Source organism: Pongo abelii, chromosome Y (genome assembly GCF_028885655.2).
Source record: "Pongo abelii isolate AG06213 chromosome Y, NHGRI_mPonAbe1-v2.0_pri, whole genome shotgun sequence".
Taxonomy (NCBI): domain Eukaryota; kingdom Metazoa; phylum Chordata; class Mammalia; order Primates; family Hominidae; genus Pongo; species Pongo abelii.
Genome location: NC_072009.2, coordinates 41,552,017 through 41,570,068, shown reverse-complemented (window position 1 = coordinate 41,570,068; position 18,052 = coordinate 41,552,017). Strand labels below are relative to the sequence as shown.

The window sequence follows — 18,052 nt, the reverse complement described above, 5'->3', positions numbered from 1 at the left end:
TACATACAATAAACCGTATTACATTACAGTAGATACTATTGGCATGTAGAGTTTAAATTTTTAAGATTAGGTCCTGATAAGAAAAAAGAATTCTCCATAAAATAATTTTCTTATATTTAACAAGATACTTTTGCACATAAAGATTTTCCATCAACTTTTTTGTAGAATTATGTTTTAAACCTTCATAGGATGTGAAATTATAAAGCAGAAACGTGTCATCTCTCTCTAGTGTTCCTGAAATTTCATTTTTTATTGTATAATCCCATTTATATGAAATATCCAGAATATGCAAATCCATAGAGACAGAAAGCAGACTAGTAACTGCAAAGGGAGGAGTAGGAAAGAATTGAGAGTGACTGCTAAAGCGTATAGGATTTTCCTTTATCATCACTGCCTCCCCCACTGTGTTGACAGTCATAACCTTGCTAGTAAGCTAAAAATCAATGGATTGTATATTTCATTTGTTTGTTTTTAGAGTCTAAAGTCTCACTATGTTGCCTAGGCTGTTCTTGAACTCCTGCCTCAAGCAATTCTCCACCTCAGCCTCCCCAGCTGCTGGGATTATGGGCATAAGCCACCATATCCAGTTCTGAATCACTTCAAAATTGTAAATTTTATTGTATGATATGTATATCTCAGCTAAAAATAAAAGAGAACAGGGAGTTCTGTACTGATATGATATAATCTACAAATATATTAATTAAAAAATGAGAGGTACAGAATAGTGTGTGCCATGTACTACTATATTCTTAAAAAAATTATACACATATATATATATATATATACACTGTCCTGGCATAAAAACTCTCAAAAGACATATGGGAAACCAGTAACATTATTTCCTAAAGCGAAGGATCCTGGAGTGCCTGTGGATATTGTGGTCTGGAAGGGAGACCTAACTTTTCAACTTGCTCTTTTGTACCTTTTAAATTTTGTATAGAGTACTACACTTCCATTATTTTTTAATTTATGGAAAGAAAAAAGGAATACTCTGATGCTTTCTCTTTAGTCTTTGGTTTTATTTTAAGAGATCATCTGCATTTTTTTCTGTAATAAACTTAACATATCCACCCATTTTGTCAGATTTATTTATTCCTTAGTGATGTGTTTTAAAAGTACAGTTTTTGTCTCAATCCTTAATAATACTATATTCATTGTATTTCAGGTGTTTGGGTTTCTCATGGAGAAAAAGAAACACAGGCATAAACCTCTATACTATCAACCTGCTAGTCCTGCACATGATTTGAATAAAGTGTTACTGATACTTGAACAATTTCTATGATGTCCGCAGAGTAATATCAACAAGAATCATTATAAAGTAGCTGGCCTTATAAGTCAAGAGTTATGATATTTGACCACTGTTAATCCATTTCTAGATCTGATCTAGATTATTTTCTTAATTATTTATTTATTTATTTATTTTTATTTCTTTTGTGAAGGAGTCTCACTCAGTTGCCCAGGCTGGATTGCAATGGTGCGATCTCAGCTCACTGCAAGCTACGCATCCCTGGTTCATGCCATTCTCCTGCTTCAGCCTCCTGAGAAGCTAGGACTATAGGCACCCACCACCATGCCCCGGCTAATTTTTTTTTTTTTTTGTATTTCTACTAGAGATGGAGTTACACCGTGTCAGCCAGGATAGTCTTGATCTCTTGACCTGGTGATCCACCCACTTGGGCTCCCAAAGTGTGAGGATTACAGGCTTTAGCTACTGCACCCATCCAATCTGATCTACATTATTTTCTGGCTCTTCTGGTATATTGCTGGGCAACTGATGCACGATTTCTTCCTTGTGGGATGTTGTGGCTTCTTCATAAAGGACTTGAATAATCTCACACTGAATATTGTCTGTTAGAGTCTTCTCATTATAACCCCTTGTTTCAAGTCTTTCATACAATACATTGGTATCCGTCCTCAGCACAAAAACTACATGAAACCAGCATTTAGGGAAGAAATCAAAACAGTGGTAATCAACAATAACTCCACCTTCTCTCATTTGGTTATCTAACTCATCAACTACTCTGTTTTCATCTAAAATGTGACAATCATACTCTTCATCATAGCCATCATACAGTTGCTCCTATCAAGATAAATCACCCACATCAATGTATTTCAGTCCTGATATTGATGCAAGTTCTTTGCCTACTATGGTTCTTCCAACCCGTGGGGTACTGGTAAGCAGGATGCTGAGAAGCAATGACGGCTTGCCGCGATGGCTCTGAGTGCCTTGCACACATGTCCTTTGCACTATTGTTCTTGGAATTTCCAAACGAAATCCCAATGCCTCTCAATACCTCCACAACACCCTTCACACATCTTTGACTTGAGAAACCACATATTTATTTAAAAATTACATAACATAGAGGTCTCCAGAAATGTGCGCAGATTTCTCCAGATTCCCAAAACTAATGAAAACTAGTCAGATCATGTAGGTTCTTACAGATTCTGGGAGGACTTTGGTTTTCAGTGTGAATGCACTGGAAGATTCTGGGAGGGAGAAAGGAAGCCATAGAAGATTGAAGAGCATAGTAAGCATGGGACAGGAACATGTTTCTCTGTGACAGCAAGAAAAATAAAATTAGGCTTTTCTAAAACAATTTCCATTAGAACAGAGATGACCAAACCATATTTAAACTCTGGCTTTCTCTGTGACCTTTGGACCTCTCCCATGGTTTACATGCTCATTTTTTTTCACCTTGCTTTGTATATAGTTGTTGCCTCCTCTCTTTTCACAATGCAGGAATTTTTTCTTTGCTACAGACTATCCACCAGAGTTTTTTTTTCTTCCCCACAATAGTAATTGGGCTCACCAGAAAATGCCAAACTCCCAGCATCTTCATCAGGAAAGAATTAAAGCTGTAGTGTATGTGTTGAAATGTTTTTCCTTTCAAGAGATTGCCTAATGAATAGACATGGAGTGCTGAAGGACATGATGGAGTCATACAGACAACAGTTGTGTCTGATGAGAAGAAAGAAAACTGCAGCACTAGAGAGGCTGCAATACCACAGACAGTCAACTGGGGAAGAAAATAGGTAATCAATCTAAAAACAATGAAACAAATTATCTTTAACTGAGAACTACACCCAGATTTATAGAAGACATACCGAGAATGCATCTGTGAAGTGCCCAGAATCTATAGCCTGGCTGATTGCTGTCAATATCCCCCTTTACTAAGGTAGGGTTTTTTTTTTTTTTTTTTTTTTTGAGAAAGAGTTTTGCTATGTAGCCCAGGCTGGAGTACAGTGGAGCAATCTCAGCTCACTGCAACCTCCATCTCCTGGTTTCAAGCGATTCTCTTGTCTCAGTCTCCTTAATGGCTGGGATGAGAGGTGCACACCACAATGCCCAGCTAATTTTTTTGTATTTTCAGTAGAGACGGGTTTTGCTATGTTAGCCAGGCTGGTCTCAAAATTCTGGCCTCAAGTATCTGCACGTCTTGGACCCCAAAGTGCTGGGATAACAGGATGAGCAACTGTGCCCAGCCATGGCAGGCTTTAAATGCTAGATTTGATGTACATTGTATAATTTTCCAGATCTTATAAAAAAATTACAATTCATATGAAGAAGGTGGGAAATACTCTTCACTGGAAGAAACAGAATAAATATCCAAAAGTTGACTCTTAAGAAATGAAGATTTTTGCATATCTGATAAAGAATTAAAAACAATTAAAAGTTCTTAGTGAACAAAAATAAAACAAAAATAAACAATTGAATAATATTTAAAAATAATAAATGACCAAAATGTGATATCAACAAAGAGATGAAACCTTTTTCTAAAAACCCAACAGAAATTGTGGCATTGAAGGATCTAATAACTGGCATTTACAAATTCACTACAGAGACACAATAGCAAAAAATGGAGCAAAAAAAGAATCAGAAAATTAAACATATATTATTCACAAATATTTAGGCCTGGAAACTAGTTTTTGGAAAAAAATGAGTGTGAAATATGAGACTTACTGGACATCATCAAGTAAACCAATATATTCAGGGAAAGAGTCTTATAAAAAGAATATAGGAAGAAAATGACATAAATGTTATTTGGGAGAAAAAGAGGGGATGCTGAGAACCTTACATGTTTCTGTGATGAAACAAAAAATACTAGTAACCAAGAATAATTGATCTGGAAAACACTGTACTTCAAAAATTAGAAAAAATAAAACGTTTTTAAGTTTAAAATAAAAAATCTAAGGTTGCTTACTACTAGAATAACCCTAGAAAAAAATGCTTAGGATAGTCAATTATGTTGAAACATTAAATGATGCTGGACAGCATCATAAAGCCATAAGAAAATATAAAGCTCTCTGTTAAATATAAATATATACACTGATATAAAATTTGCTGTTGTAATAATAATGGTGTATAAAATTCTTAAATCTCTGTGAAAATACACACAATATATAGCGATATAATTTGTAACATTAGTAAGAGAGTGGTGGAAGTTAAAATCAATGTATTTTGTATGCTGTTAGCTTGAAGTTGAAGGCAAAAGCTGTTTGCCCTGGGGACCTTAACACTGGGCAAGGGATGAGATAAAGCTGCCATATTGTCTCCCTTAGTTTTTCCATCACCCTCTATTCTGCATAGGGATTTTTCTTGGTCTGCAAGAATAGTCAGTGTGGCCAGGCTCTGTTCTGCACAGACAGACAGGTGTAGGTAGGCATGGCATGTATAGAGGGGGCCTGGGATTCTAAAAAGAATTAAATACTCAAAAAATGGAAAACTGAGAATTTTGGGAAAGATTCTCAGGGCTTTGGGCTGGGGAAATCGCAAGTCCTTGCTTCCAGCCATGCGGTTTCTTATCAGAGTTGTTGGGGTCATGTGCCTGCAGGTGTGCCTTAGGGAGACGTTGCAGGAGATTTAGCCAGTGCTTATTGTCCATGAAGAAATGTGTCACTGCACCTGCTTCTCACTGCAAGTGAACAGCAACATGCCAAAACACTTCCCAGGGCTGCAAAACAGTGAGGAGATGCAGGAGGTCTTGGGGCTGTGTATGAGGGAAGGCTGGATTGGAAGTTGGGTAGAATGCCCAGAGGAGGGACCCCTAAAGAAGGGCCAGGCAGCACTTCCCCAATCCTTGGAGGTCTTGTGTCACAGATAAGCATGTGAATGTAGGGTTGGAGCACAGACCTCCTTCTCAGCCTGTCACACCAACACCTTATAACTTCATAGCCCACAAGTTAAAGAGCGGAGTTGTGATTCTAAAAAAATCCGGCAGTACCAAGCCAGGCTTGATATCAGCCCAATCAAATTCTGTAAAGATAAATGATGTCTTGTGGGAAAAAAAAAAAAACTTAAAAAGATTCACAGTATTTGAGTGAAGAAATATGCCCAGTACAGCACCAATTGCTGTGGTGAGATTCACCTGGTTGTAAAGCAAAATCTCTCATGTACTCATATTCCCTGGGGAAAAGCCACTCATGTTCCCAGGGTTTACCTGCTTGCTAAGAGGAATTGTGGAAAAGATTTGTAGCTCAATGGTGCCCGTAGTTGATCACAGAACCTTTCTTCTTTCCCAAAACAGCCACCATTAAAATTCAGTGAAACACACACTGGAAGATAGTCCTGAAGTTGGAGGCCCTGGGGAGTCCTCAGCACACCCCTGCATTAGGGCTGCCCAAAAAGGCAGCTCTAAATACTCCACCTACCCAAGACACTAGTGGACAAAAAGCAGTTAGCCTTGTCTGCTCCTCAAGACCCACATGTGATTCAGAGGGATTTGGCAGAAGATTCTTCATAAGAAAGGATCTCTGCCCACCAGCAGACAGGAGAGTGTGTTTCTGTGAGAGTGTGTGTGTGTGTGTGTGTTGAAATTAGAACCCCAACTAATGTGTCCGTTATGGAATTTGAAAATGGAAGCCTAAAGTTGAAAATTAAAATCACCCAAGAAAGCATCTTGCAAACTATCTGTGCTAGATGCGATGTTTTAGGGTACAGGGCCCAGGTAACATCCTACATCCCTCTCCCTGAAAGAGCTACACACACTATTCAAGGCCTGCTTCCACATAAGCCACTTCCAAGAGCAGCTTAAGAGCCTGGACCCATCTGCCAACTTCAGCAGGGCTGACTAAACTGCTTGTTTTTCCCGAGTATCTTCTCCAATGACCTGAGAGGTGGGGGAGACATTGGGGCCAGGATTGAAAAGAGGGAAGGGGAGCATGGAGGCCAGAGGCTGAGGACCAGGTTTTCCCACCTGGAGGGGTCTGGCCTAGAGGCACTCAAACCAGGGTCAAATTTAGGTGGAGACAGCTGGCCTTGGGTGGCCCTGTGCTACCACCAGCCTTGAGTCCCTCAAACAGTAGGAAGTGAAAGAATGGCTTGGAGATGAGCCTCACTGACTGTGTGCCTCCTGAGTACATCCTGCCAGTGACCCAGGAGGGACCATGGTGTCTCCAGAGCCAAGACTGGAAGGTGGAACTCCCAAAGGGAGCAAAGAAGAGGGTCCTAGGTGAGATGAAGGGCTTATTTCTACTTGACCATTCTTGAAGCGCTTTCAGTGCCAAAAAGTGATTAGCATGAGCATCTGGAACCCACTTTCTGGAAACTGCAAGATGCAAGGGGATTTCATGTACCTCTTTGTAATTACAGACTAGTACAAGAAGGGCCCCATCACTGCATCCACATGGGGCTTTTACTGGGTCCGGTAAGTCTCTGCCAGCTCCCCACAAACTCCTGGGATGTCATTTTTTCTGGGTCTGTGGACACACAACCAGGGCACTTGCTCAGTGCCCACTTCCTCCTTGTAGGCCTACAGCCAATTGCTCAACCCCAAGCCCACTAGCCCTTGCTTCCTAAGCCATTCCCCACTGGAGCTGCTCAAGTACCACAGCCTGAACTTCATAAAACACTTTGTCATGCCAAGAAAGAAAAGGTAAGGCTGCCAGGTATGGTGTCTCATGCCTGTAATCCCAAAACTTTGGAAGGCCAAGGTGGGCAGATCACAAGGTCAGGAGTTTAATATCAGCCTGGCCAATACAATGAAACTCCATCTCTACTAAGAATGCAAAAATTAGCTGGGCATGGTGATGCATGCCTGTAGTCCCAGCTGCTCGGAGGCTGAGGCAGAAGAATTTCTTGAACCCGGGGGGTGAAGGTTGCAGTGAGCTAAAATCATGTTGTTTCACTCCATTCTGGGTGACAGAGTGAGGATTCTTCTCAAAGAATAGAATAGAATAGAATAGAAGAGAAGAGAAGAGAAGAGAAGAGAAGAGAAGAGAAGAGAATAGAATAAAATAGAATAGACAAAATAAAATAGAGTAAAATATAAAATAAAATATAAAATAAAATAAAATAAAATGTAATGTCACTGTTTCATCTCCCCCTGATATGTGTCAAGTTACAGGGGCTTATGGGATGAACCAGCCAGCCAAAACTCCAGAGTTTCTGCCAAACAATCTACCCCCACTGCTTGAGTTCCCTCTAGGGAGCTGTCAGTATGACAGGGGGCATCCCTGAGAGTGGTGGCCATTTGCTCCTATCTGACCTCAGTGCAGATTATCGGGGCAAGAAGATCCTACAGCAGATGGAAGTCTCAGAGAAGTAGCTTATGGCAGTGTTCTGGGCTCAGTGGGCTGTGTATCTCCCTCTCCCCTAATTGTCACGAATTCCAGAACCACACACTCACCCAGATCACTGCTCCATTGCATGTGTGCAGCTGGATGGCTACCCAGGCAGAGGCTGCCATAGACCGCATGCACACAGAGAATGCCTACACCTTGAGGCTGTACTATGAGGAGAACATTCCTGAACAGGGTCATGCAGACTGATCCTGCCCTCAGTGTCTAGTACCCCCTTCCTCCTGTGTACCAGACAGAATTCTGTGCACTTTCCTGGAGGCTCCATGCTGGGTCTGTTCATTTGGAAGTTTGAGGTTGTCCATAGGCAGGTAACAAAAGAGACTTCTCCTCCATTTGGAAAAAAAAAGAAAGAAAGAGAAGGGAGACTTCTCAGAGCACATTGTGGGGCACAGGCTGAGCCTTTGCCTCCCTCCCTTGTCCCTCTATGGTCCCAGGACTGAAACAAGGAGCTGCAGACAATGAGGGAACTGCTCTGCAAGAACTAGCCTGAGTGGCTGCTTCAAAAAAGAACCACAATCAAAGTGCCTACAGACTCTAGTGACTGACTGGCAGCCTCAGTCCCACCTACCATCTGCAGGCAGGTTTTCTTGCTGACAGAATGAAACCAAGGAAAGCAGGAATGAATCCAGCCTTCTCAGTCACCCCGAAGGCTGTCTGGGGTTCCCTGCAAGGCCTTCTAGCTTTCTGCTTCTTGGAAGACCACCCAAGCATCTCTTTCTGGCCTTGGAGACTTTGATTCTCTGGAAGGAGAAGGCCCTACATTTCACTAGGCTAAGCGGCCAGGTCCATCCAGCTCTCCCCCTTCAATAACAACCAATGGGCTCTCACCTGGGCACACACTGCCCAACCTTGGCCCTTCTAAGGCAGGAGATCATTTGTCTTACAGGTTCAGCTTACTAGGGCATAAAAGTTATCAGTGCTGTTATTAAGATTGAGAAATTAGGGGGAAAGAGTTGCCTTGAAAAATTTCCCCTAATCTTACCTTGGAGATCATCAGCACCGGTGACAGCATAGGCAGGGCTGCTGAGGATGCTGGGGGAGAGTGCCCAGCCTGTCCAGTAAGCTGGTCCTTGCCAGAGGTGGCTCATGACCCAGGCCCTGAAAGAAGCAGACAGACATCCCAGCAAGGAGCTGGGGTGTATAGATCAGGGCAGCCCAGGCACACTGATGGTGGCTTGGCACTACCTCCCATCAAGAGGTGTCACCACAGCTGACCCTTGGAGCCAGGGGGTGATTTTCAATGTGTGCAAGGCAGTCAGCTCCATCAGCTGTACAGCCTTCAGCACTCACTTCACCTTGGACATCTCACCAGAAAGCAGTGGGTACCGGCCAATGGAGAAGCTTTGCAAAGTGGGACAGAGCATCATGGGTTAGGGGATCTGGGGCCTGCCTGCTCATCTGAGCATTGCTTCCTGAGGGTGTGCTTTGCAACCAAACAGTGACTGTTTTCATGTTGTCTATTTATTTATGGGTTTAAAGTATCCTAATATTTCATTTATACTAGTTTCAGGCTTGTATTTGTGTATTTGTAAACATTTTATTAGAAGAAAGATGGCTTCAGACAACAAAATTTTAGAAGATCTTAAGGTGGCATAGACTTTCATGACACAACAGCTACTGTTGACCTCTTTTTGCTACCTTTGTGCAACGTATACACAGAAAGTGCAGCCAGAGGTGATGAGGCCAAGTGTCTAGAGCAGAACTGCCTGGGCTTGCTTGCTTGTCTGCCATCAGATGGACTCTGGCTGTGAGGCGGTGCCCACCCTGGATCTACACCCCCCACCCCCTCTCCTGAGTAACCAACACAAGGCAGTGCTAATTAGCGGGTGAGTGATGGGCATCAGGCACCCCAATACCATCTGGGAAGATTTGAACATCATCTAGGCTGGGGCTGTGGGGGGCAGGAGCTGTGGCTCTCTTCACTTGTTATGGCACCACCCACAGATGCATCTGCCCTGTGCTGTTTCTCCAGGAATCAGCTGCCCGTGGTCCTGAGCCTGTCATGCCATGCCTGCTACCTCACACTGCTTGTGTTTGAAAAAAACATCCTGAGATGGTACTGCTGGATGTGAGCACTGGCAAGAGGACAGCACCTATGTCCTGGGGGATTAGGAGCTGACCAGATAGCTCCAGAATGCCTCTAGAACAAGTGGGGGCTGGTTCTGCAATTAATGACATCTCCCAAAAGATGTGTTGGCAATGGCTCAAGGAATATTTGATGCAGAGGTCTAAATGAAGACACATGAATGGAGTGTGTGGATATCAGTTAGCAGCTGGCAAACAGGTGCCTCCAAAGCCTCATCCTCCAACAACTGTGGAACATGCCCAAGCCATGAGTGTATACACCTAGAGTGAATACATCTGGCTGCTGCTTTTGCTGCCATTATCCCCAAGCTCAATCTCACTTAAAATTTGGATTTTAAATAGAAAAGATAAGAGGCTTTTCTGTGTTCTGGAATAGGAAGCCAGGGATCTGTGTAGGGGTGGCACTAGGTGCACATTAGTTTTGTGACAGGATGAGAGTTGCAGTGGTTTTTTTAATCATGATAGGCCTGGTCTGGTTGTAACTCTGAGTGATAGGGAGGGAGTCAGCAGTGGTGGACATGTAGACATCTATGTGCCCAACCCTGGCCTGCCTGCCCTCAGACATATCAAGAGGCACCACCACAGGCTCTGACTTGTCTCCTTACTCCTTGTATATCAGATGGGAATACCCAGAAGCTACTGTCTGAATGTATTATTCTCCCATTTGGACCTGAGCCACCTAACACACAGTGAGGGTGGGTGGGTGAAGGGCCCAGGGGAAAGCAGGGCTGGATCATGGATCCTGGTGGAAATTTAGAGATACAGGAGTGGTTGTCACCTCTCTGTGGAGCCCAGCTCCACACCTGATCCTTGCCACACAGCCCCATCTACAGAGACCAGCTCTGGCAAGTTTAGGGATCCCTAAGGCCCGAGGCTGCTCCCTGTCACCCCTGTCTGTGCTCCTTATCTTTCCTGCTGTCAGAGCCCAACATGAAGGGAGAGGTTGATGCCCTGTGAGCCTGAAGGAGTTGTTTCTGTCTGGGGTTTTGCATAGAGTTACTTATGAATATGCTCTGTCCAGATACAATATTTCAAAGGAAGTGAGCATGAACTAGCAAGTGCAGCAACCCCATACTTGATAAATAAATTTTTCTTGTCTTTAAACCATCACATTTTCATTTCACATTGGAATAAGGGAAGTGAAACCTGCTGCAGCAGCCTCACCCATGTGCTCTGTAACCCAGACTCATTTGGTTGTGAGGGCTGTTGTCAGAAATGTTATGAAAAGAAGAATATGTATAAATTTAATCAAATGTAAAATTATGCTTATAATGTCATTTATGTGGGAGATAAGAGGGTGGAGTAACAGGCACTTAGTAGGAGTTTACCCAACTGTCACTTACCAGGCTCATGAGTGTGGCTCTGGGGAACCTCACCTGACATTGGTGACAGAAGAGAAAAAGCCAGCATGAAGGCTAGGTGGGGGAGAGGTGCCAGGTTGTGGGGCTAGGCCCTGGGCATGCTAAGCCTGTTAGGTCACTGGACATCTAACTGCCCAGGCACTGGCCCTTGACACATGAGTTGAGGTAAGAGGATTGGGCAGCACTCTTCAGGAGTCACACTGTGCTGGGAGAATGGAGGAGAATCTACAACTGGCCATCCTAGGGTAGGTTTTAGAGTGATCTGGACACTCTTGGAGAGCTAATGAGATGGGAGGAAGGCAGTCCCTCAGGTGCATCTGATGACTGGAGCCTATGGTGCTCGGGGGGGAGGGGGTGTCTGTGGGGGTGGCATGACCCTATGAGAGGAAGAGTTTACAGCTTTTACAGCTGGTGGCTGTTGTTCAGCAGTCCCTCCTCAGAGCAAGCATGTCATCAGCCACGTGTATAAGTGAATGTCTTTTGAAGTGTTTAGAGAGTGCTCTATGTCTTAGAAATTCCTTTCCCCTGGCCTTGTCCAGTGAACACAGTTCACACAGCTAACACCTGTTCTTGAGATGTCTTCACCATGCAAATCTGAGAATGGATTGGGTTTAGTTACCATTCTGCCTTCTCCTCACCTGAGAGGCCTATTTTCTTTGGTTGATTCCTTAAGTATATTACTGTCGGTCACCTTTTGACAACTCCTATGACAAGTGGCTGTTGTTTCATTAAAAAAAAAAAAGAAGGCTATGAATGTGAAACCCTCCTCTTCTACTCTCTTTCTCTTAGGTGAAAGATTTTCTTTTTTAAAAAAGGGTACATAGTGGTATCCCAGCAGGCGTAGTGTGAGAGCTGACTTGTGCTAGGCTATGGTGTCATTGTGGATGGGCACTTCTTCAAGATGGAAAACCAAGTCTCACTGAGTTGCAAGAGCCATACTAGCCTTTCTCCACATCCCCCACTGTGGGCTTTCACTTATCTCCCATGATTGAATTTTTTAACATACATATTTTTATATATATACACACACACATACATACAAATACAGGTCTCACTCTGTCACCCAGGCTGCAGTGCAGTGGCTGAATCATGGGACACTCTAGCCTCAAACTCTTCAGCTCAAGTGATGCTTCCACCTCAGCCTCTCAAGTAGCTAGGACTGCAGGCAAGCAACGCTACACCCAGACAATTTGTAAATCTTTTTCTAGAGACTGAGCATACTTATGTTGCCCAGAATAGTCTTGAACTTCCGGGATCAAGCAATCATCCCACATTCAACTCCCAAAGTTTTTAGATTGCAGCTGTGAGCTACCAAACTCAGCCAAAAATATATTTTTTAAAGAACCGTTACATCCAAATTATGAGTTATGATCGCACCACTGCTCTCCAGCCTGGGCACCAGAGCAAGACCTTATATCCAAAAACAAAGCAAAATGAAACAAAAAAAATACTTACAACAAAATTAAACTTTGAAGATTGTGTCATCTGTGTGTAGCCCTGCCCTCCAAGCTATCAGAGTTAAATATAATGATTATTGAGAAAACAGTTAGATAGTATTAAGAAATTTCTGTATATTCTCCAGCTGAGACTGAGGTATTCTAAATGTGGCCCAAATATTTTCTCACCACTACCTTCAGAATCTAACCTAGCAAGTCAAATCAGAGAACCTGCAGAGGACAGTTGGTCATTTTCAAGTAGAAAGAGAATTATCCCCTCGACGAGTTGGTGGGTGCAGCACACCAGCATAGCACATGTATACATATGTAACTTACTTGCACATTGCGCACATGTACCATAGAGTCTAAAGTATAATAATAATAAAGGAAAAAAGAAAGAGAATTACCCCCATTAATAAGAGTAATACAGTGATTCTCAAAAACAGAAATCAAATTGAGATGCAGCACAGTCAGGTCACAACTACCGTGGCATAACCTCCTCACACAGAATGGTTGAGGAGCCTTTCTTAGATTTACAAATTTGGGCAATATAATTCTCGCTTATTTATTCCCAGCCCTTGCTTCCCACCTGATTCCCTATGGCCACCTCACGATGTGGTCAGCAATGGTGTGCAGTGTGGTAAGAGAGGGGCTCAGGGATGGGACGAGGGTCTTTACTACCTTATCAAAATGCTTAAAAAGTTGTGAAAAAAGTGTCCACATGTTCTACTTCCTACCTTTAAATAGCTGCTAAGATGTGTTATGCAACAGATCAAGGAAGGGGAAGAACAAATGCATTTCAAGTCTCAGCTCACTTCTTAATTAGCTGTGATACTCTGGACATGTGACTCCAACTATTTGAGCCTGTTTGCCTGTTCACCCAAGACAATCCTAAGCAAAAATAACAAAGCTTGAGTCATCATGCTACCCAACTTCAAACTATATTACAAAGCTATAACAGCCAAAACAACATGGTACTAGTACAAAACAGATATATAGACCAATGGAACAGAACAGACACCTCAGAAATAGCACCATGCATCTACAACCATCTGATCTTTAATAAACCTGACCAAAACAAACAAAGTGGGAAAGAAATTCCTATTTAACAAATGGCGCTGAAAAAACCAGCTAGGAATATGCAGAAAACCGAAACTGGACCCCTTTCTTACATCTTATACAAAGATTAACTCAAGATGGATTAAAGTTTTTTTGTTTCGTGGGTTTTTTTTTGAGATGGAGTCTCACTTTTTTGTCCAGGCTGGAGTAGAGTGGATTGATCTCTGCTCAATGCAACCTCCATTTTCAAATAGAAAGGGAAATACCTTTCTAGCAATTCTCCTGCCTCAGCCTCCTTAGTAGCTGAGATTACAGGCACCCACCCCTACATCTAGATAAATTTTTGTATTTTTAGTAGAAACAGAGTTGCACCATGTTGACCAGGCTGGTCTCGAACTCCTGACCTTGTGATTCGCTTGCCTCAGCCTCCTAAAGTGCTCAGATTACAAGGGTGAACCACTGCACCTGGCTGGATTAAAGTCTTAAATGTAAAAACCCAACCCATAAAAACTCTAGAAGAAAACCTAGGCAATACCATTCAGGACATAGTCATGGACAAAGACTTCATGACTAAAATATTGAAAGCAATTGTAACAAAGAAAAATTGACAAATTAGATCCAATTAAACTAAAGAGCTTCTGCACTGCCAAAGAAGCTGTCATCAGTGTGAACAGGCAGCCTACAGAATGGGAGAAAATTTTTGCAGTCTATCCATCTGACAGAGGTTGAATATCCAGAATCTAGAAGGAACATAAACAAATTCACAAGAAAAAAACAAACAAACAATACCAGGAGAAAGTGGGCAAGGGATATTAACAGACTCTTCTCAAAAGAAGACATTTGGCTGGGTGAGGTGTCTCGGGCCTGTAATCCCAGCACTCTGGGAGGCTGAGGCAGGAGAACCGCTTGAAGCTGGTAAGCGGACATTGCGGTGAGCTGAGATCCCACCACTGCACTGCAGCCTGGGTAACAGAGCAACACTTCGTCTAAATAAATAAATAAGTAAATAAATAATAAAAAAGATATTTACATGACCAAAAAACATAAACCTTATTTTCACTGGTCATTAGAGAAATTCAAATCAAAACCACAATGAGATACCATCTCATGCCAGTTAGAATGGCAAGTATTTAAAAGTCAGGAACCAGCAGATGCTGGTGAGGCTGTGGAGAAATAGATATGCTTTTACACTGTTAGTGGGAGTGTAAATTAGTTCAACCATTGTGGAAGACATTGTGACAATTTCTCAAAGATCTAGGAAAAGAAATATCATTTGACCCAGCAATCCCATTACTGGGTATATACCCAAAGCATTATAAATCGTTCTACTATAAAGATACATGCACACATATGTTTATTGCAGGATTGTTTACAATAGCAAAGACTTGGAACCAACCCAAATGCCCATCAATGATAGACTGAAGAAAGAAAATTAGGCACATATACACTATAGAATATTCTGTAGCCATAAAAAATGAGTTCATGTCCTTTGCTGGGTCATAGATGAAACTGGAAATCATCGTCCTTAGCAAACTAACACAGGAACAGGAAATCCAACACCACATGTTCTCATTCATAAGTAGAAGTTGAACAGTGAAAACACATGGACACAAGGAGGGAAACATCACACACTGGGGCCTGTCTGAGAATGGTCAAGGAAAGGGACAGCATTAGGAGAAACAGCTAAAACATGTGAGGCTTAAAACACAGATGGCGGATTGATAGGTGCAGTAGAGGTGCACGGTGGCTCATGCCTGCAATCCCAGCACTTTCTGAGGAGGAGGTGGGTGGGCCATCTGAGGTCAAGAGTTTGAGATAGGTGCAGCAAACTACTATGGCACATGTAAACTTATGGAACAAACCTGCACGTTTTGCACATGTATCCCAGATTTTAATTTAAAAAAAAAAAAAAAAAAAGCACTAAGGTTGATGGGGAGTGGGGGTAGGGGAAAGCGTGGGGGTAGGGGCGGGAGTGGGTGTGCCCTGGAACTTTATCCAGTCAGTGTAGGTGGTGTGGCAACCGCCCAATCAGGCACGCAGTTGGAGAGGAAGGGAGGGCGTGGCTTCCGGCGTTTGGCAGGAACTTTTTCTCTCTCTTGTACGGGAACTTGGGAATCTTCTCCACGTTGGCAGCTCCAGGAGACTTCCTCACAGTCTCTGTTAATAGCTTACAGTCTCTGTGATGCATAGCTAAGATACGAGGACATCCTGCAAGCTGTGAAATGGTGAGTACGGGGGTTCGGCATCCCAAGAGAAGAGATCAGGCTGTGAAACCGGCAGTACGTGCTCCTCCACAGTCATCTCCGAGTCATCCGTGCAGCTTGGCGGTCAGTCCCCTGTGGCCGCAAGATGGTGGCTGGGCTAGCAGCGGGGGTCCCCGCATCCCACCTCGTGCAGTCCTGTCCTCTCCCTGTGCGGAGTTCTGCTGTGCGTCCACAGCCCCGAATACTCTCCAGATTGTTCAGGGATCCCAGTGGGTCATAAAGGCAGAAAAACCGACTCCGAGTGTGCGTGGGAGGAGCTGCGGCCCCAGGGATCTCCATTCTGTCTTATTAAAAATTAAAGGGAGTCCAGCCAGGAGCCGTGGTTCACGCCTGTAATCCCAGCACTTTGGGGGAATGAGGCAGGCGGATCACGAGGTCAGGAGATCTAGCCCATGCTGGGTAACACAGTGAAACCCCATCTCTATACATGTATGGATATATTTCCTGACCCTTAATTATATTCCATTAATGTGTATATATTGATCTCTTTTCTACAACTTGGCAGAATTTGATTATTAGTGTTAACAGTTTTATTATTACTTAGGATTTTAATTATATATGTAAAATTATAACATCTATGTGTAGAAATAAGCTTATTTATTTTCCAATTGAAATGTTTCTTTTCTTGTATTGCTCAATTATTCTCACCTGATTTGTATTGCAATTTTGATCAGAAGTAATGAACGCAGCTATGCTTGTCTTGTTCCTGATCTTAAGGAGAAAGCTTTTAGTCTTTCACCATTGCATGTAATGGTAGTTTTGAGGTTTTTTTTGGTACTTTTTAATGTTAAGGAAGTTTTAGTCTATATCTAGTTTACTAGATGCTCTTATAAAAACCTTTCGGATTATGTCAATTTTTTTCTCCATCAATTGAGATGATAATTTCTTTTTCCTAAAAATCATTCTACTGAGTTGTTATATTGCATTGACTAACTGCAGTTGTTAGAGTGAGAAAAATTGGTTTACGTCTTTTAATGTTTAAAACAATTCATCAGTGAAGCCATCTGATTCTCGACTTTTCTTGTTAGTATGATTTTGATAATTTATGCAGTCTTTTGCTAGTTACAGTTTGTATTAGACTTATTCAGGGAAATAGAAGGAATAGAACAAATATCTACCTCTATGTCAATAACTATGTCTGTGTTAATATATGGGACAGAGCCCTTTTGGGTTGTCATGGCGGTGTCTGCGCAGGGGGCCTTTCTCAGTGATCTCTGGGCTGGTTTAGAGAACCCTCTGTTCTTCCACTCACCTCATTTCAGTGCTGGCCCTTGTTGGCAACAGCAAGCTTCTGCCCTGCACCAGAGGAAACAGAGTGTGACCGGATTAAAACTTTTTTGTCAATCTCCTGTGTGGAGCTCTGCAAAGACAGTAACTGGCAGCCAGATTTGGAAGACTTAGAGCTATTTCTGGCCATCAGTGATACTCCTTATACCCCATGCAACCTTCTGCTCCCCAGATGAGGCATAGACTTATGTCTGCACAGACCTTCAGCCTTGGAAGTCACCAGATAACAGCTCCAGGGCACAGAACAATCAATTCAGGTGGATGAGTACCACAGCTGCCTTTGCCTTCCTCCTTTACCAACCATGACCTGGTTTGTAAACGTGAGCTATCAGTATTCTAACAACCCAACAATCTGCTCCTCCTCAGAATGGGACAGCCTCATATGACATTCCCCTACACACAAAATTTGACATTAAATAGTTATCCCTTTGTATTTGGCTTGTTTTATGTAGTATAATGTCTTCAAGTTTCATCCATATAGTAGCATGTATCAGCATTGCATTTTTTTTTTTTTTTTTTGAGATGGTGTCTCTTTTTTCACCCAGACTGGAGTGCACAGCAATGCAATCATGACTCACTGCTGCGTCAATCTCCCCAGGCTCAAGCGATCCTTCTGATTCACATGGACCTCCCCTGTGGCTGGGACTCTAGGCACACCCCACCAAGGCCAGCAAACTTTTGTACTATTTGTAGAGATGGAATTTTGCTATATTGCTCAGGCTGGTCTCAAATTCCCAGGCTCAAGACATCCTCTCATCTTTGCCTCCCATAGTCCTGAGATTATAAGCATGAACCACCATGCCCAGCAGCATTGCATTCATGTTTAGGCTAAATAATATTCCGTTGTGTATCTATACCACTTTTTTTTATCTGTTTATCTCTTAGAAGATATCTGGATTTGTTTTTACATTTTGTACTGTAAATGATACCGCTATAAAAATAGGTGTGAAAGTATCAGTGCATGAGTGAATAAAATTTAAAA

General features: G+C 42.6%; 1 protein-coding gene across 1 annotated transcript; it reads right to left on the bottom strand.

The window, feature by feature from the left end:
- Positions 1–1,692: 1,692 nt before the first annotated feature.
- On the bottom strand, positions 1,693–15,820 carry LOC129053251 (adenylate kinase isoenzyme 6-like). The gene is given in 2 exon segments (XM_054545366.2): positions 1,693–2,255; positions 15,753–15,820. Coding segments are annotated over 2 exon segments (615 nt in total). The 3' UTR covers positions 1,693–1,708.
- Between the last annotated feature and the right edge of the window lie 2,232 nt (positions 15,821–18,052).